The sequence below is a fragment of the Homarus americanus genome, unplaced genomic scaffold (assembly GCF_018991925.1).
Source record: "Homarus americanus isolate GMGI-L3 unplaced genomic scaffold, GMGI_Hamer_2.0 scaffold46625, whole genome shotgun sequence".
NCBI classification, from domain to species: Eukaryota; Metazoa; Arthropoda; class Malacostraca; order Decapoda; family Nephropidae; genus Homarus; species Homarus americanus.
In genome coordinates this window covers 292,774-319,539 of record NW_024751849.1, presented here as the reverse complement: position 1 = coordinate 319,539, position 26,766 = coordinate 292,774, and the positions used below count along the sequence as shown (strand labels likewise).

General features: G+C 35.9%; 1 protein-coding gene across 13 annotated transcripts in view; it reads right to left on the bottom strand.

The window, feature by feature from the left end:
- Positions 1 to 715: 715 nt before the first annotated feature.
- Positions 716 to 26,766, bottom strand: part of LOC121854857 (metastasis-associated protein MTA1-like) — a 98,429-nt gene continuing 72,378 nt past the window's right edge. For 4 of the 13 annotated variants that reach the window (XM_042349649.1, XM_042349651.1, XM_042349650.1 and 1 more), the window contains 7 exons: positions 24,335 to 24,619; positions 23,951 to 24,157; positions 23,408 to 23,518; positions 18,363 to 18,380; positions 14,356 to 14,412; positions 6,703 to 7,003; positions 716 to 2,891 (listed from right to left, as the gene is read on the bottom strand). In XM_042349649.1, the coding sequence (XP_042205583.1) occupies positions 2,753 to 2,891; positions 6,703 to 7,003; positions 14,356 to 14,412; positions 18,363 to 18,380; positions 23,408 to 23,518; positions 23,951 to 24,157; positions 24,335 to 24,619 (1,118 nt within the window). In that variant the 3' untranslated portion in view covers positions 716 to 2,752. Of the gene's footprint in view, positions 2,892 to 6,702; positions 7,023 to 14,355; positions 14,413 to 18,358; positions 18,381 to 23,407; positions 23,519 to 23,950; positions 24,158 to 24,334; positions 24,620 to 26,766 lie in introns of all 13 variants that reach the window. The other 9 variants (XM_042349655.1, XM_042349652.1, XM_042349658.1 and 6 more) reach the window with 9 other exon arrangements.

Sequence of the window (26,766 nt, the reverse complement as noted above, 5' to 3'; positions counted from 1 at the left end):
TTTCTGGCTTCCAACCTTACTTTGAAACACTTAGCACTATAAGTCATTTTGTTTTGTTTATCATAATATCAGTGTATTTTAATCAGGTTTATAATGATGACCAAGGGATTTGTCCATTGGCATAATGTTTCTGATATAGTAATACTGTGTCATAAACATTTTGATGAACTATGATCTTGCAGGAGCAGCTAAATTATCAGTAAACTGGTTGTTAATATAGGGTGTCCCCCTCAGTAGGCCACTACATTTGATATACAGAGGTAGAGTAACTGGGTATGTATGGGTGGATGGTCACTAAGCACATGGGTGTGCATGGATTGATGGTCACTGTACATCACACATATTCACATTTTTTCCATATTTGTTATTTAACTTCCATACGTATATACTGCACTACTTCCTCTCCACTTTACTTAATACATATTTATGACAAGATAAATTAGACTCCTTTCTTGTCTTCAAGCGAGAAGTTAATAATATATATATATATATATATATATATATATATATATATATATATATATATATATATATATATATATATATATATATATATATATATATATATATATATATATATATATATATATATATATATATCACCTGTTGGATTAAGGTTTAAGGGAAATGGGAATAATTTACAAATTATCAATCTACAATGTCATCACACATTTTTGCTCTGTATGCAATAAGGAATATAAAGAAAAATCCATTATTACAAAGTCTATCTATGTATTGTAGAGGGCTGAATGAATGAATGAACTAAGTACAGAACAAAAATTAGCATATCCATACAAAATCTGATGAGTGTCTCATGTTTTCCATCCATCACAATCCCTCTGCTGGACTCGAGGTTTGGCTCTTGGCATCACTTGTCCATAGAAGGGACAATTTAGGACAGGTCTGGGTAATGCTGCTGCTATAAACTTAGCTATATTTTTTATTTGCTATAAAAATACCTATACTCAGCTTAATTTGCAGATTCCTATTCTAAAGGTAAATTATGCAATCAGACTAGAGTTAATGATTTAAATTATTGTACATAAAAGTAGTCCTTCCTCAGATACACGCTGAGAATATAGCAGCACGATATAAACCCAGCAAGACATATAAATGTGTAAATGTACAGTTATCACATCAACAAATGAACAAAACAAAAAAATGGGTGAATAACTGATAGGTGATGTTTTAACCATTTTTCTAATACTTTGATGCACTGGTGGGAAGGCCACACATCAGTGGTTGAAGAGCAGCTTTGACTACAATCTTCTGAGTGCAATGAAACCTCTTTTTACTAATTTACAAATTCTTTATAAAAATTTAAGTCTGACGAGTCACTGTAAAATAAATACCTGTGGGGGAAAATGGAAGTAGAGAAAGGTGAACTGATCTGTGCAGGTAAAGACTACAGTAAAAAGATGGATTGTAAGGGAGACTGACCCTCGACAAAGAGTTCTTGCTATCCTCGCAAGGGGCAGGCACCAACACTGCCACCACAGAGTGCAACCCGGCCAAGGGTCATTCCTGAACCTTGGGATAGGTGTTGAGTGATCACAACACAGCGCTGGTGGAAGTCTTATACCCAGTCCAAAAATTGATACTGGTGCAGAAAATCTTCAATTGGACAAAATACAAAGTACACAAATTATCACTAATATCACTACGAATCACTGAAAATTTCATGATGAACATGCGGCAACCATATGTACACAAAAAAGTCTGAATAAAAAATAGTGTGGGTGCTGAATAAAGTTATTGTTATTTTTCACTTTGAACTTTGAGTGGTGGTACTTGGGATTCATTGACCAACTTGGGCAGCAATCAACTTTCCTCATCATATTTCTGCACACAGCATGATCTTTAGATAAAAATTTACTTTTCTTGTTACTCATTTTATCACACATTATGTGTTTTCCCTCTTTTATAAATCTTGAAGACCGACAACGCTTCAACAAACACTGTTCTTCAGCCATGACATTTGTTACCTCAGTAATCCAGTCAGATCATCTCGTCAACGAAGCATCATCTTGGATGTTGCTTTTTCCTCAGGTACTCCTCACGGATTCACACTTTTAACTACCTGTGAGTCAGCCTAGAGAACTAGTCTACAGATCCATCATCTTGCATAAGCCTTTAAGCTTCCACTCATACAATATGCCTCTCATAACAAATATAAGAGGGTTTTTGAACTTTGATTCTTCCATCAGTAGAAGTTCCACATTGCAGTACCACGAGGCCGAAGGAGGAAAAGGTAATTGTAGCAAACTCCAAACTCCTCGCGTTACTTAATAAACCTTTTATTAATGAAGACAAACCATGGGCCTAGAAAATGGCTTTTGACTTTGTAGTTTAGTTTGTATCCAGTTATAATTTGCGCTAACATTCCCTTTTTTAGGGCACCATGCCCTCTTGGGGATTCTGATCATGCCACTCACTGTTTCTCTATACAGTACTGGAATCTAACGCAGACTGGGGGATGGGGGCGAGAGAGCTGGAGAGTCCTCTCTGGAATAACTTCCTCCACAGCAACACTTCACCAGTGAACCACATACACTGGTACACCACACTGCACTTTTAAGTGTTCAGCTTGTGCACACAAGTCACTACCTATGTGATGCAGCAAACCAGCCACTTTGGAGCGTCCACAGATGATCCCAAGCACTCCAGCAGGGAATGTGTTGTCGCTCAGCTGATTAGCTCAGGGGGTTGGGGGGTGGGATCGAGTCCTCATTTTCCTGTAGTTCTGTTCGGATCATTCACTGGTAATATGTGTGATAGGTGTGCTTGCTGGCGTTGGTGTGGAAGGTGAGAGCTCTTTCTCCTGAATCTTTTTCCAAGGTCGTCGGGCTGCCCGCTTCAGGTCGTTGGTCGTTAAACTTTTGCGCAATTTCCTGAAAAAAATATACATATATAAATATATGTGCATATATTCAGCAGAAACAAAAACAAATTAAATTCTAACATGGACATATACTGTATACATGGACTTGGAAATACTTTTCCCATGAAAAAATCAATGGAACATTTACATCATCTACATTATATCAGAACACAAATACAGTACATACCCTCAGAGGCAATTCATTCATGTAAATACAAGCAAAGGGACTGCAAAGAAAAATACACAGCAAAATAAATGTTTCAATTAAGTTAGGTTAGGTCCTAACCTAACAAACGTAACATAATATGATGTAATGTTATTTTACGTTAAGTTAGGTTAGGTCCTAACCTAACTTAACTAACGTAACATAATATGATGTACTGTTACTTTACGTTAAGTTAGGTTAGGTCCTCACCTAAAACGTAATATGATGTAATGTTATTTTACGCTAGGTTAGCACCGAATTTAACTCAATTGAAACATTAATTTCACTATTTGACTAAAAAAAAAACATTCATTTCATGAAATGCCTGATTACATGGTTTTACTATTATTTATAAATATATATATATATATATATATATATATATATATATATATATATATATATATATATATATATATATATATATATATATATATATATATATATATATATATATATATATATATAATATTATTATTATTATTATTAGTGAGAGTTAGGATAAGCTGGGGAGTTACGATTATTTTTCAACCCCTAGTTTTGAACACATACAGTAAACATATATTTTTTTTTTTTTTTTTACACATGGGAATAAAGGGAATAAACATTCCTTTGTGTGAGAGAGTCAAGGGAAGAAGCGTTGCAGGTCAGCAGATCCGGTCGGGCTGACTGCTACGGCGACACTTGAGGGTGGGCATTTGTGAAGCAGCCAGTATCTATGCAAATGGCACCGCTGGCAGCTGTGTTGAACTTTGATATAGCATTTTCTTAACCTAACCCATTCGAATCTCCAAATAGAACCTCGATAAATCAGACTAATTGGGACAGACCCCAGTCCGAAAAAAGCGAATACTGTATACAGTATATGGAGTGGGGGGGATAACACTGCTTCTCTGGAACTGTTTAAAGAAAATCAGTTGCTGTTATGTTTTCAAGTGTATAACAAGGTTATTAAAAGAATATTACATCAACAATAAAATAATATGAAACAGAACTCTCTGGGTTGAAAATCAGACATTGTAAGTCTGGTTGTCAACAACTGTTGTCACCGAGATGCTTGCTATTTACTGTAAAGTGTTATATGTAAGTAACCACAGAATTTGTCTTATGAAAAAAGAGAAAACTGTACACTGTACTGTACTATGAAGATAAAAATAAATAAGTGTAGGAGTATATTGTATGTGGAAGACAAATGTTTATCTGGGAGCAGCTGGCAGAGGGTGGGTGCCCCCCCCCCCCTCTCTCTCTCTCCCACAAGATTCCTTTAACACTTCTTTATGGAATTTCACGACAATTCTCATATAATTCATGATCATTTTGTACCAGGTTGATAAAATATTATCCTAAAAGAATCAGCTTTCCTGAAAAAAGAATCCCACACTGAACACCATGAGTCATTTCATACTCATTTGTTTACAAACAGCAAACAGCTGATTGGCTTATCACAATGTCTGTCTTCAACACTTAGTAAATTAGTACATCACAGTTGTGTATTTATCATGACTTAATAAATATTAATGCAGTGTATTTATCACCACTTAATAAATACTATTGTATTTATCGTCACTTAATTAATTTTGTAGTGCACAGTACTGTACAGTACAGGTATTATGAATCTGCATATACCCTGGTCAATTCATTAATCATTTGTCTAAGTGTACAAGTACCGGTAGCCAAACTGAGTCATCATATAACACTCAAAGGTCGTAAATAACGTTTTTAGAAAGGTATCTTCATATCAAATACTATACAGCGTGATATAGCGACCCCTGTTGTAAGCTGGTCTACTGAAAGCTTACACTAATACATCTTGAGTAAACAACCTTCTGATACAGCTTATCCTTTTATTTTCAAGTCATATTACAAATTACATACAGTACAGGATAATGTATTTTTTCTCTATTACTGAAGATGTTATATTAATCATGATGAACCATAAACCATAAGAGGCCAACCGTAAGAGAATATACAGTATGCCCAGGTAATTCACAGATTTTTATTTCCCGGTCCTCTTTTATTCGCGGATGACACCCTGGATGCACCCAAAATTGTCTGTGGGTAGTTTTAAAGTTGCCGGCATTTTTGCGGCTGGGACAGGGAGCCATTCATTCTGGAGACAGTAATTTCCTGTACCTGTATTGTATGAATGCACGTGCATGCAAGCGCGCGCGCGCACGCACGCACGCACGCACACACACACACACACACGCACACACACACACACAATACGTACAAGTAAAAGGAATAATTGTCATAAGGGCAAACACATAAAGAATAAAGTAAACTTACTGCAGAGGTGTACATGTTTAAACTGAAATAGGCCTAACTAACAAAGTTGGCAGACGCACTGTTGACAAACTGCTCACTGCCTCCATACATACGTTCATCTCACACAGAATAAACACCAATGCTTTTCACTTTTCTTATTTTATAGTTTTATATTATATTTTCTTTATTTTTAAGTCACATTAGAGTACTGAAATGGTTTTTCTACACTGGCAATGTATATAGCCATCTCACAGCTGACTGGTGGCGGGTTATGGGAAGTTCTATCGTTAAAATGGTTAATTTACATGATATTAGCTGCTCTTCATACTATTCATAAGTCATTCTCTGGTATTGAGAGGTTAGGCGGCAAGTAGACTGTCACAAACCACTCATAAAAATGCTGGTGAGAATGAGAATCACCCAAACAAACAGAGACTATGGCAATGAATTGTTGTTGGGAAAAATAAAAAATAAATTCCTTTGGACTTTCCATTTGCAAGTGGATTTCCTGCTAGCCTTTTAGACCTGTTAATACAGTACAGTAGATGATGATAGTAAGAAATTGGGGTAAATAACCACAAACAGTAGAGAGAGTCAAGTACTGTACACACACACACATGTTGGCTGTTTAAAGCTGAGGCCATAGTGGTGTTACTAATTAGAAAACAATGTGGCCAGCCAATCAAGGTCACCAAGTCCAGTGTCTAAGATGAACAAATACTCCAATTACCCATTCATATATTTCATACATTACCATTTTCAATAAAAACACATAATAGCTGCTTAATAATAATAATAATAATAATAATAATAATAATAATAATAATAATAATAATAATAATAATAATAATAAAGCAAACTCACAAATTTAATTTACTTGGTTAGAAAAAAGAGAAAATATACACACTATTCATTCACTCACTCTTAACACTATAACAGATTTGTTCTGTAATATTATTTTGTTTCCTCAAAAAGACCCAAAACACTAATTTGGGTTACCTGTGGCCCTTCACCTAACCTAACCTAAGATCACTTATCAGCACCTGTCCATTACAGAAAAAACACACAACACAGACTGTTTCCAGGATGATCCCTTCACTAGTGCATACTTCACTCCCTCCTTACATCATCTTCCCATCTCCTTTTGACCATCCAACTATAGCACCCCTTTTGCCATATTTTTATTCACAAGCATTACATATCTGAAATGCATTACAACAGGTTTGCAAAGTTAATATTCTCCCTTCTAAAACACAAATACTTTAACTCTAATATGATATTTCTAACTTATTTGTTGCCTATAATATCTAAATAACCATGGATCTGAACAAACATCAACATAACATACTTGGTGGTGTCTGTAGCATAGAAATAGACATCATCAGGGGCGTCCATCCAGGAGATGATCCGAGGGCGACCTCCCACGCGTGATACTGTGGCGATCTTGGCTCGTCCTGGCGTGCTTGGGGCTCCCAGGTTGGGAACTCCAGCCAGAGGGGGTGTTGGGACTCCCGGGGGTGGCACTCCAGGACCCCCATTCACCCCCACTGGTGTAACCGTCAGCCCTGGTGGAGGGATGACCCCCAGTTGATTCAGATGTAAAGAGTCCAGCCCCTCCAAGTCCTTCTGCCGCTTTGCTGGTTGGACTCCTGGGGAAGGATTGGCCTGCTGCTGGTCACAGTTATTAGGAGACTGCGCCAGGTAATATGTCTATATGGGCATTCCCCTGACACTTTGTTAGTAATGTCCTTTACCACAAGAATGTGTTAATAAATTACTAAGTAGATCCTGTCAGTACTAGTAAAGCATTAACTCTTTAAATACAGCAATTAAGTGTTTGTTTGGTTTTCCCAGGTTAGTATGGGAGGTACAGGGAGGAACAACCAATACACAATGTTATTCCAAATTTAACTTTTCAAGACTGTATGCCAACTTGACGTCTGTTAGGTGACCATGCATGACAATCTGCCATATGATAGATCATGCATGACAACCTGCCATATGATAGGTAGTTCATCATGAAAATTTTGGTGATGACTGCATGACTACTGTTGAACACATGAACACTTAGTACTCTCATTTCTATACCAATCATCAAATTTCATAACAGAAAAACTTAATGGTGCAAAAACAGATGTATGTACAATGTGTCATGTTGAGTGTTACCCTAAGACACACTTCCACTGGCAAACTATAGTAAACTTAATGGGAGTAACACCTTTTATTTAGCTTCATCCTGACATCTAAGACTCATGAACATACAGTACTTGTAATCCCCCCCCTATTACTTTTTATAACCTGCAACACTAAGCACTGAAGACATGCACAGAAAACAATATCTCCTGCACAAGTTCATGATATCATTCTATCTATACAGTGCCTCTGTATGTTACTTGCTCACAGAGGGGGCCACACTAACACCCTTGATAAGAGTTTAACAAGAGATGAAGTACAGTATAGGTATTAACTAAACAACAGTAACTGCTAAATTATAAAAAAAAGTAGCCAGATTAACTGAATACTGTACAAATGACTAAGCTCCACACTAATTCTATTCTTCACCAAATTTTCATAATGCCTGTAAAAAAAAAATCACAAGAAAGCTACCTACATAAACAAGACATACTGCACTGTACCCTTTCCAAGCTAACCTGACCCATAGTCCCCGCCCCTCTTCTATTCTAATAGCCGATTGGTTCATAGAAAATTCAAACTAAATGTGTTCACAATTGGTAAGCAGACCAGTTATTATCTAAAATAATGTTAAATATTTGAACTATCAAAATGCAAATGATTTCAAGGCATTATCACTGCAGAGAGGATGTTAGAAATTTTTAAATATTTATTATAAAAGGTCGATATAAATACGCGCTTACATACGCGCAGTCCAGGGGAGGTAAAACACTCAGGGGAACCATTCAGCTATTTGTAACTACGAGGGGCGTGGCCTACAGGCCAGCTTAGCGTGGAAATACTATAGGTACTGTACTGTACAGTATAGGTGTCTAGAGACATGTGTAGAGGAAATAATGAGAACAGGTAATTGTACTGTACAGGAAAGATTTGGTTCTGTAATATGCCCCGGGGTGTGGAAAACTTGATTGCACAAGTGTGTGGATTGAAGACTAAAATGTATATTACAGGGACTACTGTACTGAGATTGACATACAACAAAAAAGTAATAATTTACTCTTTGCTTGCCAATCCTCTACACAACCAAAGAGAACAAATACCACATATATCTACCTACATAACTGGTGTTGACCTCTTACAACGTGACTTTACATTTACTGCAAAGCAAACCTGCCACAGGTCATGTGTTCAAAACTAAGACACAGTCATTCTTCATGTATCAGCAGACACTACCACTTGTACTTCTAATTTACCTCATTTACATTCTTAAAGGTTATAATCACCCAAATCCTTATTTCTATTAAGTAATGGTTCTCTACAGTTCCCCAGGCCATAAACTTAATGATTTTTCATAAATACTTTTTGAAATGATGATGACCACAGGAATATTTATGATGCAGTTGGTGAGGTGAAAGAAACTTTCTAATACTGTCTAATATCTCACCTCAAAAACTGTACTGTACTGTACTGTACTTAAACCTTGTAAAGTAACCAGGGCTTTAAAAAGGAGGACAATGTTGATACAAAAAAGCTATACAGTAAACCCTCATTATTGCAATGGGTTTTATTCCTGAAGGATATGTGTAATTAAACAACCTTTAAGTAATGGAATAATTATAGATATTTTTGTTGCCACTGAGACCATCATTCAGATATGTCTACTCACTATACAGTAACCCATAATACAGTGCATCAAATTTACATTAAAAAACTCAATTAAACATAACAAAAACTTTACTGTTCAAAATATTAGTCACTTAATATATCTTTTTCATGAAGAAATTGTAAAATATGAGTTAGGTTCCAGGCATCACCCACATTAATAATGAGCATCATAAACCTCTTAATGCATAAATTATACACCAGGGGTGGCCAAACAGCAGCTCGTGCAGCTATTTGACATTTAATGTGCGGCTCGCGAAAGTATCTTGGCTGGACTCCTTTTTACATCGTAATTAATATAAAAGGTACCGGTAAATAAGAAAAATGTTGGAGCTTTATATTTATAAACTGAGAGAGCATAAGTTAAATATTCAATGTGAGTACAGGTATAAATATTTAAGAATTTAAATCCTAATTTCACTGCTAAAATTTTGTCAAGTGTCGTTCATCGGTGCTGAGGGGGAGGGGCAGGGCCTCAGTTCAAGACCTGACACATTAACACAGGACATTGAACTGTCCAGATTTAACTGGTATGCTTCAGATACAAGATGTGTTTACAGTTTATAAAAATAAGTTGCTTTTAAATACCATTAAATTTATTTGATGGCAGTGTCTGAAAATTTTGTGAAGGAAGATGGCATCATCCAATTGTGAGAAGCAAAAGTATGGAGATGAAAAAAAATTTAAGCCAGAGTGGGAGGATGATTTTATATTTACCCTAAACCCTCCCACGCATGATGAAGCACGTGATTTGCATCATATTCATGTTAAGACCAACTTCACGGTAACGCAAATCGAGTCGCCAAAAATTAAGTTTTCAACAGAATTGCGTCAAATTTTGATGCTTCACAGTAACAAGTAAGTTCCACCAATTAAACTAATCAGCAACTCTCGAGGCCCATAGGAAGGGAAGGCCGGAACAATAAATGCACAGTATTATCTCAGCAGCCAGACAGCGAGTGTGAGCCGCGTCCATTCAAATTTCCATAACTCCGTGCAGGCTTCCACAACTCCTGGATTACACTGCTTACTCTACTCCCCGAAATAATTTTTTTTTAGTGTTATAGAAGTGAATTGATGGTTGTGTAATGTAATGTTTTTAATAAAGACAATGTCTTGAAAAATGTCTCTGAAAGAGGATGATTTTCTATAACTCATGTTTAGGGACAGTGAGGATCAAGTAGATAGTGATAATAAAGAGCCTGGTAGTGTAAATAATCATGAAAATAAAAAAAGTCATGAAACTGAGGGAGAAATTGTGTCTGTTGCATCCACGTTACCACACACCTCACCACCAGAGACTCCCTCTACCACCACAATCTCCCACATCCCAAGCATCTCCTGCATTATGTAAGACTCATACCACCCACTACCTCCCTTCCTCACCACCCCACCACATGCCTCCCACGGTCACCAAGCACTTTCCACCTCCCATACTCCACCTATCAGCTATGCTACATTGGAATCCCTCTCCTTCTCTACTCCACACTTACACACCCTCACCTTCTTCCACACCCTCATCCACATCCCCACACACTCACAATCATTCACTCTCACATTTTACTGGGGCTCATTCACTCACTTCCTCCCTCAAAGTCCATCTACAAGTCTTCCACCTCATTGAAAGTTGTGAGTACAGAATATTATTTTACATCAGTACAGAATGAATTTATTTTGTAATATGTTTTCTATTATTTTATATTGCATTTTATTATTAGTTATTGTGTTACTTTCTTTTACTATATGACAATCATGCGATACAGTCGCACGCCTGCCAGCTTATTTAAAAAAAAATTGCCCCAAAAACCCTCAAGATTTACATGAATTTTATCAGTACTATTCTCTTCATTATAGTGTTGGCTACACGATGCAATATAATTTATATCGATATAAAACACGGGCACAAAAATAATCGAAAAAGATAAAAAAAAAATTATAAAATAAAATAAATAAATAATTGAGAATAGGTTTTTTGCTATTTTTTCTTTTTTTACTATTGGACATACCAGAGAACTGATTACTGCTCTGGAAAGCTAAAAAAAAATTAAATATCCGCCTCTAGCAGTGTACAGTATAGTACTGTACTTAAAACGTTAGCTCCGACAATTTTGAGCTAAGAGGTTGTGAACGTATTGGTGTGTATTTTTTCTCACATGTTTATTATAAGTGAGGATATATATATATATATATATATATATATATTTTTTTTTTTTTTACGGGACTAGCCCGCCCAGGCACAGGTCATCAATCCACAACAGGGTCTGGGGGAGGGGGCCAAAAAAAATAAGAGTAAAAAGAAATTAAAAAGACAAGAGAAAAAGACTAAATTAATCTACACCACGAAGATGCCAGAAAACCACTTTTTAAAGTGAGACATTGTATGAGTATGGAAACACAGAAGAAGGCAGAGCATTTCACAGTTTGGCTGTGTGAGGAAAGAAGGAAGTAGTTTAACGGGTTATTCTAGTGTCACCGACATTCACAGAAAAACGGTGGGCACCGCGGGCAAAACGTGTGTTACGAGCCCACGGCCTTGCCGGCGGTACACAGGATGCCAAATCCACCGAACATTGCCCTGGGGGCCTCAGAGATGTGATCTTGGAACTGGAAAACTTAAAACTTGTCTCATACACGAGAGGGTTAATGGAGGTAAACCTTTGTGCCTTATCTGCAATGTGTTACTCACTCACTACAAAGCCAGTAACTTGAAACTCCACTACAAAACAAATCACAAAAACTATTCATGAGATTATTTACCTAAATCAGAATTATGGAAAAACAATCTTATTAAGGTGATATCTGATTAAAATACCTCTATTTTATTGGTTTGCTGGTTTTTCTTTTATACGGTATTTTCCTCCAAGTTTTGACCAAATGTTTACTAAGCCAAATAAAGTGATATCCACGTTAGCCGGAACAACTGGTACAAAACACTTCCGGGAATGAGAGATTTCCTGCTCACCAGACGAATTTCTCAAACCCGGAATCTTTTCCGGTTATTGGGAAAAGTTTCTGAGCGTCTAAACTAGACATCTTGCAGACAGAAACTAGCCCACTTCCCCAGAACATTTTTGGGTGCTGGGATGTTTTAAACTACCGGAGTCCGTAAATAGTTTATCTAAAAGTTTGGTTAAATAAATATATTTAAAAATTATAAATCTATATGATAAGGGCATGAATTATGCTGTGTATTACAGCAAAGACTGGATTTTCCACTCCCATGAAGCTGTGGGGGATTAGTGGGTCTCATGTAACTACCAGACCAGACACAATGTCAGGTGGAGGTAGGGTGGGGAATTGGTGGTCTCATATTACTGACCTTCTGGTGGCATGTCAGGTCACCCTTTCTTGGGTGGGGGATTAGTGGGTCTCATGACCTGAAGATGTCTTGAATAAACACAAAACCTAAAGTATTTTTAGGGAGATTGTGATAAGTTTAAGTATAAATGAGCAAAGTTGTATCCCTTCAATATTAAGTTACATAACATTCTAAAATAAGGAGTGAGGAAGCAGAAATGTGTGGGAAATTAGAGAGATGGAGTGGAATTCAGTGTTGCCAAGCACTCCTTAACAGCTGATATTTAACTTGTTACCATGCAGTCACACACATGCAGATGTGTCAAACAATAAAACCTTCACTCCTTATGCTTGCTGTCTCGTGTGTGTGGTGAGGGTGGTGAAAGTGTGGGTGGTGAAAGTGTGGGTGGTGAAAGTGTGGGTGATGTGGGGTGAGGGTGGTGTTGGAAGGTGTGTGTGGGTGATGTAGGGAGGTGTGGGTGATGTAGGGGTGTGTGGGTGGTGTTGGAGGGTGTGTGGGTGGTGTTGGAGGGTGTGTGGGTGGTGTTGGAGGGTGTGTGGGTGGTTGTTGGACAGGGTGTGTGGGTGGTTGTTGGACAGAGTGTTTGTGTGTGTGCATGTGTGTGATGTTGGGGTGATGTAGGGGTGATGTGTGTGATGTGTGGGTGGTGTTGGAGTAGGTATGTGGGTAATGTTGGTGTGTGTGTAGCAGTGTTGGTAATGTTGGCTGAGTGTGTTGATGGAGGTGAACTTTTTTGGGGGTCACACAGTCAGTTTCCCCCCTTCCTCACTCAAGCATGGCTGATAGGGAGATGAATTTGATACCATAATGATCCTCAATAAATTCTCTATGAGACGTTTCCAATAAGATATCCGTAAACGAAATCTTTCTATACGATATATTGATGGGAATTCCATTCCATAAAAGAAAAAAAAAACTAAGAAATGTTGGTACCGGGGTCAATAAAATCAGTTCTTATTTCATTAGATACACTAATTTTTTATCAAAATAATCCTGAATACTGTATCTAAGTTTGGTTAAATAATTATGTTTTAAAAAGCAAAAGACCTATATGATACGGACGTGAATATAGCATTGTGTGTTACAGCAGTGTGGTATTTTCCAAGAGTAAATGATGAAGCTCATAGGAGCTGTAGTTATTTATGCTAACACCACAGTACAATATTCTTCATACTGTAAACAAAATAATGCATACTCTGTATATATTGTACTCACCAGCAGATCCTGTCATCTTTAGCCTAGAGTAGGCAAACACTTCACTCAGTTGACTGTAATACATAACTGTAATCACATCTTAAAACTCGGGGTGGGAGATTATTGGGCCATGTTACTAACCTGACCTGATGCACTGTTAGGTCACCTATTGTTGGGTGGGGGATTAGTGAGTCTTACGACCTGAAGATGTCTTGAATGACAATATTTTTACCTAAGAGGTATATACATAGTACTGTATTGTATATGAAGGGTACAGGTACAGTATTCACAAGCACAGATTATTACAGTAACATATCCGTATTGTTTAATGAAAAACAAATAAACAATACTGTATTGTATCAAGAATGAAGCAGTACAGTAGTTGCTGAAAAATAATCAATGCGACCCGGGGAGGGGGGGCAGTCACATTTACCCTCCAATGGGCCCTTCCCCTCTCCCTCCCTTCCTCACAGCATTCTTATAAACTTCTATTTGTGTTAGAGAAATGAATTTGATACCATAATTTTCCATAATAAATTCACTTTGAGACATTTCCAATAAGATATCCTTAAATGACAAGCTCAATAATAAGGTAAAAATAAGCATTTTACTGTACGTATATAAAGGGTACTCGTATTAATAAGCTCAAATAAACAACATTTTGTCCAGTAAGAATGACAGAGGCAGACGAACCTTTTAGGGGGTGCACAGTCAGTTTCTCTCCCCAAGGGTCTCCTCGACCACCAGTCTCTATGTACAGAAGTAAACAAACAATTTATTTGAAATACTCTAACATTTGATACCATAATATCCTGACCACTGGGGCTAGTTATACAGACTTTTCCCTGTGAAAAACCCATAATTTTGAGCAGCATTTTTCTATATTCACTTTGTATTCAAATGTATTAAGCTAAAAGACTAAAAAATTTTCTCATGCAAACTATAATATGATTATATTCAAATTAATTGCTATCATGCAATGATTCCAGCAATGCAAGTAATATTCTGCCAAGTCAAGTCTGATATTTTATAAGAGAAATCTTTAAGCCTAAAACCACCTTCATCCCATTAATTGTTATCACTAACTAGCTGGGAGGAGGTGGAGTGTTGACAGCCTGGAGGGGAGATTAAAGCATAGTTGTCAGTGGAAGGGGGTAGGGGTCAGGGACTCGGGAATAAATTATACAAAACAGGGAGTTTAAGTTTTTTGCTTATAAAATGTCACTGATGTTATTTAGCAGAATATAACTTGCATTGCTGAAATTCTTGTAAGATAGCAATTAATTTGAGTATAAACATCCCATAGTTTGCACTAGACAAAACAATTTTAATTAGCTTATACATTTGAGTACAGGTTGTGATAATTTATGTGGTTGCTCAGCAGTTGTGGTTGCAGATGCGAAGCTTCGTGACATCACGTGTGTACAATGCGTCTCCATATGCCCTGGTTTATTGACTGATCAAATGTTAAGTGCAAAAGTAGCCAAATCGAGTCATCATGTATCAAATAATTTTAAAATAGAAATTTTAAAGTAAAAAGTTATAAGACAATGGTTTAGTAAAGTTGTTAATGTGTGTGCTGTGTAAGTGTCTTGACATGCCACCTCACCCCCTGACTCGTCACTTCACCCTTTGCCTAGTTAGCTCAGCTCGCAATTACAATGAGTTATTACTGTAATATTTTACTTTTTTAGTATTGTATGTACAGTAGCTAAAACAATTATCTATGCATACTTTGTGGGAAACATTATGAGACCATGGACGATAAATTTTGATATATGAGGGCTGTCACTAGTCACACGTAAAATTTCGGAGCATATTGATCCCCACCCGCACAGATAGTTGTGTTAGCTACAGTACATTTGAAGAAATATCCAGCATTACCCAAACAGTTGGTCTTCCCACCCACGCACCAACCACGTGAGGATGTGGCTAAACCTGATGCAATCTTTCATAACGCTGGGAACCTTTGTCCCCAGGCCCAGAGCAGAAAGGTTTGGAGTGATTTTCTCACCATTTTTGTCAGATTTTCCAGTAATTGGCATTATTTCATAATTGACATTTTCTCCCACACACAAATAAATTTTTTTACAGCTTTTCCTTTTTTATCTCTTTTTTTTTTATTCCAGAAAATGCTCCGATTTTCAACCTTGGAATTTGTTCCCAAACCCGGAATTTAGGGAATTTTCCGGAAAAATTTTGCTATTGGAGAGTTCCGGCTTTGAGGGATTCCAGCCAACGGAGATACGTATTACTTCACTGTGATTAAAAATATTTTATAGTTATTTTCACCTTTTATTCCTTCAACAATCCCATTTTATGTTACTGACGTGCAGTCTTGCATTTTTTTCCTGAGATGTGCCTGTAGTTCATTATGAATTAAACATACTCAGCACATTTAAAACAAACATCACTCTTTCGATAACATTTGGTATATATTTGTACTCCTGATTATTTAAAAAAAATTTAACAATTTAAAAACTTCATACATTAGGAAATATTACTGCATACAATACATGTATTTAATAGTAATATTTGCATATTTTTTTTATTCAAATGTGTATGTAACACTAAAGACGTGTGTATATTTTATTCATGTTTTACGGTTCTTGAAAATCTGAAATTATCATACGCAGCTCTTAGGTTAAGCAAGTCTGGCCACCCCTGTTATACACTAAAAGACATATTAAACATAAGTTTTACTGCTCAAAAGATTAAGAATTAAGTTTATTTTAAGTACATGATTTTTAATAAATATATCAATAAAATCCTTTGAATTTTCCATAGTCCTTAGCATCAACTGTAAGCTTGGCAACAATACTTTCTGCAGCGCAGTGCTTTAACCTGTTGACAGTTTTTTTTTCTATTGAGGATATAAGCACATATACAGTATTGTAGTGTGTCATACAGATGCTTATTTCTCACTGTAGTGTTACATCATGCCTATATTAAGAGCTACAGTGTCTCCCAAAAAACTCAACAGATCTATTTCAACTTAGTGTGGGGCGAGTTTATTGTTATCTTAAAGAGATGTTTACATGTTTTTCTCAAGTACAATAAAAGTAGACCATAACCCTACTTTACATAACACACTCTAATACTGTACAGTAGTTCAATATTCATCACGAATGAATTTAATTTTGTAAAATTGTATAGACATACTTCTTGAAAACAGATGTTTCCATATGTTGCATGATGCAAAATCACTAGGTTTGGTGATGCAGTTATGCAAAGATGCTTTGCTGCCGAGTGTCATCATGAAAAGTCACTGATGTGGAGAAACCCGTGTGATGATAATTAAAAAGTCCCGTGAATGTTCTTCACATTGCTGCGAGGTTTGTCACAATGCTAACGAGGGTTTAGAGTATACAGTAACCACATTAAATCTTTGCATTTCCAAACTAACTACTGTAGGTACAGTGCACAAATCTGAATGATTCCAATTGTTTTTACTGGCAATTTATATATTCAATTTGCCAACATTTGGTTTAAACACAGATTTTGATATTATGTAAGTACAGTATAATTAGGCTTACACCAAACAACACCTTACCTAATCTAAACTAAAATTTAAATCCATTTCACTTAACCGTAGTTTCATCAAGAGGTATTTTTTCACAGCCTTTAAGTTGTTCTCTTCTTAATGCCCTACTCATTATAGTGTGGTTATTTGATATTATCAGAGCTCTTCTCCCCACTACAGTAACTACAAATAAAACCCTAATTAGAAATTTGTTAAAAAATATAAAGAAATAAAAAATTCATGCTGTTTTAGCTCTAGGGAACCTTAAACCTGCACTAGGTTCATATTAGAGACATTTTGGCACAGCTGTATGTAAATACTTGCATTTCTGTTACATGTCACTTAACAATTAAGTCAAGTATGGAAAGAATACCATTAGAAAAAATTGGCTATCACTAAGAACAATGACACTAATCCTAGTTTTACAAGATTTAAAAGTTATTGCATTACTTTTTTTGAAAAAAAATTTCTACTGCATCAAAGTATCATTAAATATACATTACCAAAACTATAACACAAACAATATACTGTATTATCAACTCAATATCCCAAAAACTCAGTGATAGCAAAAAAGGCCTTGACAAATGGGTAACTGAAAACAACTGATAAATCCATAATGTCAATAATACAACCAAACATAAGTGGGACTCCAGAGTACAGATTGTGGACCAACATTGGCAAGGAACAATTTCACTGCCTTACTGAGTTGCAACCATGTGTGTCACTATTGTGGTATTGGTTGATTCCTTGGACTATTTGGCAAATGTACACACCAGAAAGTTGTAGATCAAACAAGCACATCAACTGCATCTTTAAGCAAGAAGTATTCACAGAACTTTCTATTGATAAATGATAGTGCATGATATGCCACATGACTATGCATTTACTATTTATTTAATTTCACTACTGATTATCATAACTGATCAACTGATTTACTGATTAATAAATTGTGATCATCTTGATGTTGTGATATCCTAACTACTTTAAAAATTAATTTGCCAGAAATGATTATCACAACACTGGTTTAGAGTGACAATTACAGACTGACTAATGACTGAGATCAAATAAAGGTTCAGAACCGTAGTGGAGCCCATTAAAGGAAGAATATATGGCCAAAATATTCGTGCTCCTTTAACAACTTAACATCAAAACAAATAAAGAAGTAAAACTCACCCACCTTCTTCCAATTCGCCCTCTAGAATGGGAAAATTCCAACAATTACAACCCTTGAATTATGGACTAACTTACATACTATGTTTGCCTAGATTTCTACAAATTATCATTACCCGCACATTTCTTACTTATCTATGTAAACACACATATCTAATGTTGGTTGGAATTCGTGTAATGAGCAGGTGAGAACACAACATTCATCATTACGTGTCGATGATTTGGTCAGTGGTTATGCAGCTTGTGAAGAGGTTGCAAGGCTAGCTGAGATATTTCACATAATTTAAGACTTTTATACACAAGAATAATTTTGCCTGGAGATCTTTTACCAACAAATCCATATCAAATTTCAAGGTACATAGTTTGTTGACCAAGCTGAATAGAAGTGTCATGTAGCATGGTTGCAACTACAATAACACATAAAAGGGATATCCTACTTTTAAAATGATTCCTCTTCATACATTTATATTCCTTAATTACAAAGTTGTAGGTTGCTAGAAAAAAGTAAGCAAAAGCAGCATTGGACACAGGACTAAATCACAGTTGCTGAGGTGCTATCAATAAGTCAGAGAATACAGGAAGTGGAACACTGGTAAAAAGTCTATAACTTTGAGGTGGGTGGTAGGAAAGAATGGAGGGTACAGTATTAAGGGACTGGACATCCAAAATGCAACATGATCAACATGGTACTAAGTGACATTAGGGGAAAGATATATTGCAGATTTTTTATGCTGAATTATCATATGGAGCAACTAGGTAAACCAGATGGACAACTTGGGGTCTTGTTGTAGATGAGGAACACCACAGCAGAATACTTTAGTTATGAGAAAGAAAAAGAATTATGGTAAGTGAATGGAGATTTTGTGTTGCTCATGACTCCAGCAACCTTGTACCATGGTAAGTGAGAGCTTGTATGAGAGAGAGAGAGAGAGAAAAAAATGTGTATCTTTACTCTCGCAAACACTTTCATGCTCTGGTGTACGGTGGCCAGAATCAAGAGCAATATAAACTCTCTTAATGACCGTCCTTCAGTAATTTTAGCAATAGTAACAGAAACACTCATCCATGGTATTTCCTTTCCAAAAGTCCCCAGGATTTCCATCTGGGTAACCTGCTACTTCACCAAACCTAGCATCATGCTCCACCAGTACATCCCAAAGAGTCACTCAACCTAATGGTTTCCAATTATGTTTGTTTCCTGATCACCCTTGCATCCATAACCTCCTTCACCTCATCCATTTTAAACTCTTCCTTCTTTTTGTCAATCTTCCACTTTGCATCCCTCACATTAGCATGCCCTGGTTGGCTTTGTCCAACTCTGCTTTTACTTCCACACAACACCTTACATCTGCATTTGGTTTCTTTGAATCTCATTACTCTTGAGCAAACCATTTTCACCACATTGTTGTTGCCTCAGCAATGTCCTTTATACCTCTATCTTTGCTTCCTTTGACACAGTCTTTTCTCTCCATTTCTCATTGTACACATTACCTTGTCTCCTTAAGCTGTTTCAATTCAAAATACAACTACAAATAGAACTACCCTACATCAAAGTGTTCTCGCACGCACACACACACTCTCACTCTCAGCCTTAGCAGTCAGTGGCATGAATATATATAGAGAAACATGGAGACTTTACATCTCTTGGTGTTTCCTTTCCCCCTCTATGTTGAAGAACTACCTTTTGGTCTGCCTTTATCCTCTAATTCCAAAATTTGTTTTAACATCACACTACAACACTATTGTATACTGTATTTCCCATTCCTCTTATTCTTTCTCTTATTTGGATCTCTCCATTTATTTAATCTTACTTATTTTCATTCTTTTAGTTAAGCATGATAGTTAAGGCAACCCTTATTCTATTTCATACTCTTTTATTTCCTATTGCCAATAATAAATGCCGCTTGAAGAGCCATAAATATTTAACCTTTTTTGCAAGTGTTTTGAGCATGGTAGCTCTTGGGGCAAAGTAATTCTTATTCGTTATGTCCCTCAGTTATGATCTACTGATTCCAAAATATAAATCTTCCTCGGCCAAGTGCGTGTATATATGCCAAGGCTGGTTGACACAAACAAGGACTTAAGTTATCTTGAACACAAATATTGTAACAAAAATAAATAAATACAATGATGTCAAAGGGAATATTACATTATCCTAGCATTATACTTGAAAACTGAAAACCACAGGAAATAAATCATCTGGAATTAAACTGCACCCAGGTTTCAAGGCTTTTACTAACTCCACTTCAGTTTAGTAATATGTGCTATTCCCCTTACAAGGTACAGTACCTATCACATATCAAGATCCTCATCAGCAATTACAAAGGTAAGTGAAATACTTTATTGCCAAACAACAAAGTCTGTGATAGCAGCCACAGCCAACCTCTGTTACTCTTAATGCTATAACAGCAACACGTCACCTTATCTCTCAAGTTTTCAATCTTTGCTTGTATATCCACTTGACATATTATGAACACTTAATATCATTCATGGTACTGAAACTATACAAATTAGTGTTCAATGAAGGCCAAACATTTAGATGCCTAAAAAAAAAGTATTTTATACATAAAAAACCCCCTACCACAATATTTTTAATAGTACTTTTGCTACATCAATAAAATCACATACTAACTGATTTGGGTGAAACTACACAAGAAGATACAAGATGAATGGGTGATGGAAGGATTGACAAGAGGTGCTGACAGCTTGTGAAGCTGAAATCTCAACCCAGACTTAAAATTATGATGCAGGGTAGCTGAACAGGTGCTCATCCCCTGGTCTCTTAACATTCAGAAGGCAGTGTGTAACCCCTCCCCCTGGTAGAATGATAGTCCACTGAAAGGTTGCTTCATCATTGGCAATATATAAATGAAGGAAGCATCAAAGAGTAAAGCTATGCTTAGCTTTCTGTCAATGAAAATGACAATTAATAAAATAAATGTTGATTGCAAGGGAACACAATACAGGCGGCTATTTCATTATTTTTCTCCAACTAAGGTACGAATAAATTTAAGCTTCCCTTACACAATGATCAAGTATGCCAAATTTTGCTTTAATCCTTTCACCGTTCCAAATATGTAAACAGTAGAAGTAAGTCTTTAAATAACAAGTGTTAAATAAGAGTTAACTGGTTGATACACATACCAAAGACGAAATTTTGTAGACCTTGTTACAAAAATAATAACGGTACTGTATATCAAGCCTGATTAAATTTAGGTTACCAGTTCCAAAATCAAAAGTTGAGACATATAGAAGTTAATGCATAACAGCTACTACATGATTACCCTTGACCTTCAACGTAATCAACTGGTAACTGTACAAGGCATAGTAAAATTACCCTTTAGGTGTTAAAGGAATTAAAACTGAAGAACATAAGTAACTGCAAGAAAATGTGTGTGACTTCTCGGTACTGGTGGAAAGAAGCTTGTGATCTTCTGTATACAGTAATGGTAATTACAATTTCAGTGAAAGCAGGAATTTTCAAGGTACTGTATATGTCTTCCCAACAAAAATGTAAATGGTACAGTATATAACAGTGAACAAACAACAGAATTATCTGTATCTGAAGAATATGGAGATCATGTAGCTAACAACTGCATACAATACTTGGGCATTTTGAAGTGTTATCCATCACCAATGAATTTGTTATGTTCATGAATTTCCTGAAACCATTTTACTGAGTAAATCTTTATTACCTTTAAAAACTCTTTACTTTTTAAACCAAGCACATTGCACCTGTTCAATTTAAGTGAAGAACTGACAAGCATGCAAAAAGTTTCAATTATTCTTTAAGTCTCCCTGTTGGTTACAAAACTTGGTGCTGAAATGTGGTACAGTACAGTATAAACTATGTGAGTTAGTTCTCCTGTTGAGAATACAGGAAAAGATAACTGTTAATATACAGTACAATATGTAGGTGGTCAAAGTGAATATATGAAGGAATGTAATTTACCTTGTGTGACATGCAAGGAAGCCTGACGATCATCATAAGCCATTTTATCAAATAAGAAATGTGTGGGAGAAAAGTGAATCATGAGGTGTAAACTAATGCTGTAGGTGTGTGTGTGTGTGTGTAACTTGACTGTTCATCATCTCAAAGCAAGGAGCAGTACAGAAACTGTAAAAGGATAGAAGTGAGAACAGGAGAGACAGTGTAGGGATACAAATTGTGCAACTGCATGGAATTTGATGAGATTGACATACAAAAATATATAACTTCTTTGTAATCAAGTTTGACAATAGTACTATGCAGTATGACAGACCAAATGACAAGATTCTAAGGTAAAGTTTCCAGAACAAAAATAAATTGTAAAAAAAAAAAAAAAAAAAATTATATATATATATATATATATATATACTGTACACAAAGCTATATTTGTTTAAATGAAGATATACTAGTTTCAGTGTTGTGCAAAGATAATGAGAGAAACACAGTTGATGTGGTGATGGTTTACAGCTGGTGAAAGAATTGTGAGCTCTTCTAGTTAAAGAAGTATAAACTCACAAGGAGCCGCAATTTATATTAAGGATGCCTAAAGATCCAATTTACTGTAATTGTTTTTTAATTCATATTCCAATTCCTATTTTCTATTATTTGATCATTTCAAGTTGCAGTAAGTTAATTTATTTCATCTAAAAACACTATACTGTACTGTACTATATAGTGTACCTCCAAACAAGGGGTATACAAGCAAAGAAATGAATTTGAGCACTTTTATTTTCTTTTAGTTTTAATATTAACACTATAATGTTTATCAACTTATGTAAAATTCACCTGGAGGTTTTCCAAACTAATAAAAATTTTCCAAAAAGGTATAAAAACAATGTTTACAGATATGCCAAAACATCAAATGCAATGATGAAAATTGCTGAAGGCAAGTTGGCGTAAGAAATGCATTTTAGTGCCCACATATCTAATGAATATTTACTTGCCTCAAAAAGTACCTGGATTCATACTGACCATAATGTTTGGTCAATTATTCCAGACAGATGGTCAAAGGAATGACCAAGAGTAATTAAAAAGTGAACAAAAAAAGAGAGAGGCAGACTTACCGTCCATGCCATTGGTTTCTTCATATGCTCGCCTTTTTAGAAGTGTTGGGGAAGTATTATTCACAACAGGAAGCTCCTTGTTGGGCACTGGCGTGTATATCAGGCTGCCATCTGTAAGTCATATAGCTCCTGTACACCATTTCATTAAATGGATTAATCAACAAACAAAAAATTTAATAAAAAAATTAGGAATAATAAGCAGGAATCACATAGGTACCTCAAAAGAACCTTCAGCAAGCAGCAATTAGAGAAACATATAACAAAACCTTCCCACAATCACAAATGTGCAGAAGCCCTTCAAGCTGCAACTTGAAAATGACAACATATTAAACAAGCCACGAAATACAAGATTTGGGTGTGACATAAAAGCCATGATCGAGTGTCAACCACTGTCTTGAAGGACCTTTGCCGATTCTCTCCAACCACCATGACTGACAGCTTTTTGCCATCATTAATCATTCAGGCAATAAGGGGAATTCAACATGATCCCAGAATGAAACTATAACAATGGTGAAACCTATAGTGTGTGATGAACAAACCAACCTGGTCCCTTGGGAGGTTTTGGGAATGCAATGTGGGGTTGTTTGGGAAGGAGTGACTTGTCCGTAGGGAGCATCCAGGCGGGGCAAGAAGAGTTCTTCTGACCTAAGCGGACAGAGACCTGAGACACTCTCCCTCGTCGCCGCCCCGTCCCACGCTTCACCAGGTATGCAAAATCATCAAAGGATTTCCCACCCATGCGCAGGAGACCTGAAACGTTATCCATAAAGTGGCCCATGCATTCATAAGCTAAAACCCTTCTCTGAGGATTTCAGGTTATTAATATCTATTTTCACAACTGCTAAGCTAATGATGTTGATCAATGAATATTATTGCCAACTTTTCCACAAACTATTTCAATTCAGACTGTCCTGGCACACAACTTACTCTCTTGCCGGATATTAGTGGCATTCACGGGCCACGTTGGATTGCGGCAAGCCTTCCTAGGTTGGATTAAATCTTCACAAAGCCGTCGCATGACGCGAATGGGAAGGCTAGTATGGACCATGATGGCTGCCCTTGTTTTCATGATGGGTCTCGGTGAACCAGCTCGTAGGGCCACACCGTGAGCCTGGGCAGCATGACGAATTAACTGCGAGCGTGTCTTGTACTCCCGGCCACACCCACCCACATTACACCGCTGTGAACGACTGCCACCACTGTGCAGTCGTTCTGGAAAGTAAAACGCCTGTTCTTACTGCTGATCACACTAAATATTCAATTCTTAATATTTTCTTATAATTATTTATATTAAAAACTTACAGACTTCATAAATCTTAAATTTCTATTCTTGTCACTGTTACTGTTCAATCCATTCTTTATCCACTAATATGCCACACAACCGCCGGTGTCTGGGAACCACTGCAACATTCTAAAATAGCCTCATCAAGACGTCAGTCATCAACCACTGCAAATATTTTCCTTTTCATTTATTATCATACTCTTAAATTCCATTTTCAAGACTTCAAAAAGTCACATTTTGCACAACATCTATTCATTATTTTCTGAGTTACCACACTTTAATTCAATTATGAATGAATTATCGTTCATCCTTGGCTGGCTGGAGTTATTACTGCTTCAACAAAAACTAACCCAAATATGTCAACTACGTACAATATACTGTACACTCTCACCTACACGTTTTTGTTGGTCAAACTCGTGTATGTACATAACACTATGACCTGGTCTACCATTTATCACCTACAGCAGAGAATTAACATAAATATCCCTCATCATGACACTGTACTTCTCAATTGATATTGTGTTTTGTGAACTTTTTGGTTAGGAACTAAAAACATGAAGAAACTTAATTTCTTTCTCAGGCTTTATGTAAACCAGTTATTACTTGAAAGTATCACAGCATATTAATGAATAAAAAGAAAGAAATTGGACAATTGTCAATGTTGCAGTTAGTGCATGACAATTCAGTGATTCTACCAAAACAGAAGAAGCAGACTTCTGATTTATTACTGGAATTTTAAATTCAGTTAATTTTAAAAATATAATAATTGTTATTCATTAACTTTAAAGCATAAAATAAAGGGTTACTGGAGAAAAAAAATGGGGGTAAATAAATTACTGATTCAGCATAGGACTTGTCAAGTGCAAAATAACATTAATTTAAAAGTGTATATATTCTTTGAAATAAAAATAAAAATATAATTAAACATTAAAATAATATATAAATAAATTAACATATGGCATAATAGGCAATAGGACAATTTCTCTTGAGAGAGACTCCTTACTGTACAGTACAGTACTAACATTTTATCCACTTGCAGTAAAGCAACAAACATTCCTCCATCTAGGTAAGTTTACACTACAGCAGCAGGAAGATCAATGTTAAAAAGTCGCTACATGACAAGTGCAAAGCTGGAGATGAAAAACATCACCAAGAGTAAATTGTTATCTTAATATAAGCTACATAATCATCTGCTGGAGAAGTGAGCACAGCACAGTATTGGTAAACTAACTGTCTTCCACTGGACCAATAAAAATAAACATTATAATACTAATGTTAAGCTACATGAGACAATGGAAAGTATAATTTGCCAAAATCAATATTTGGTTATTAAAATCATTACTACACTATATCTCTCTTGACCACAGAAGAAAATGACAAAAAAGTGCTCGATAGTTAACAACTTTCACTAAATGAAGAATTACCTTTCAAAAAAATAAAAAATAAATAAAATCATTATTAAAAACTCGGTTCAAAATTTGACATTATCACCAGCATACTGTACACTGGTGGCAGCCACATGTTCTCTGCATCCTGCTACACCCTTATTTATGTCCACCTAATAATAAGTTTTCCCTCACCACATACAATAACACAACTCTGCCAAATACGCTAATTTTTCTATGCCCATTCTTTCACTGTGAATTATAGCACCACAGCATTCTATATCTTATAATATCTATCTTTTGCATAATAGGATATTGTTAAATTTTCATTTAAATCTTACTTCTAATATATTCTATACAGTACAGTACTGTAATACAATATGTCTTCACTAATTGTATCTCTAATGTATCTGTCAATTTGCCAGCTATTCTCTTTAATAAAGTCTTTCCAGTCAAATTTCTTGATACCTCCTTATCTTTACTCATTTAATTTTACATTTTCTAATTAAAAATCTTTGAGACCCTTATCCAATAAAATGTTTCCTTGGTTTGTTTTCCTTAATTACTCTTTGAGCTCCAGTACTTCAACATGTCAGCCTTCTCTACTGTACTGTTACCTTCACCAAGAGGCCACCTCAAATACTTCCCACCTACAGTACTGTATTTTACAAATTTCACTCATCTAAAATCCA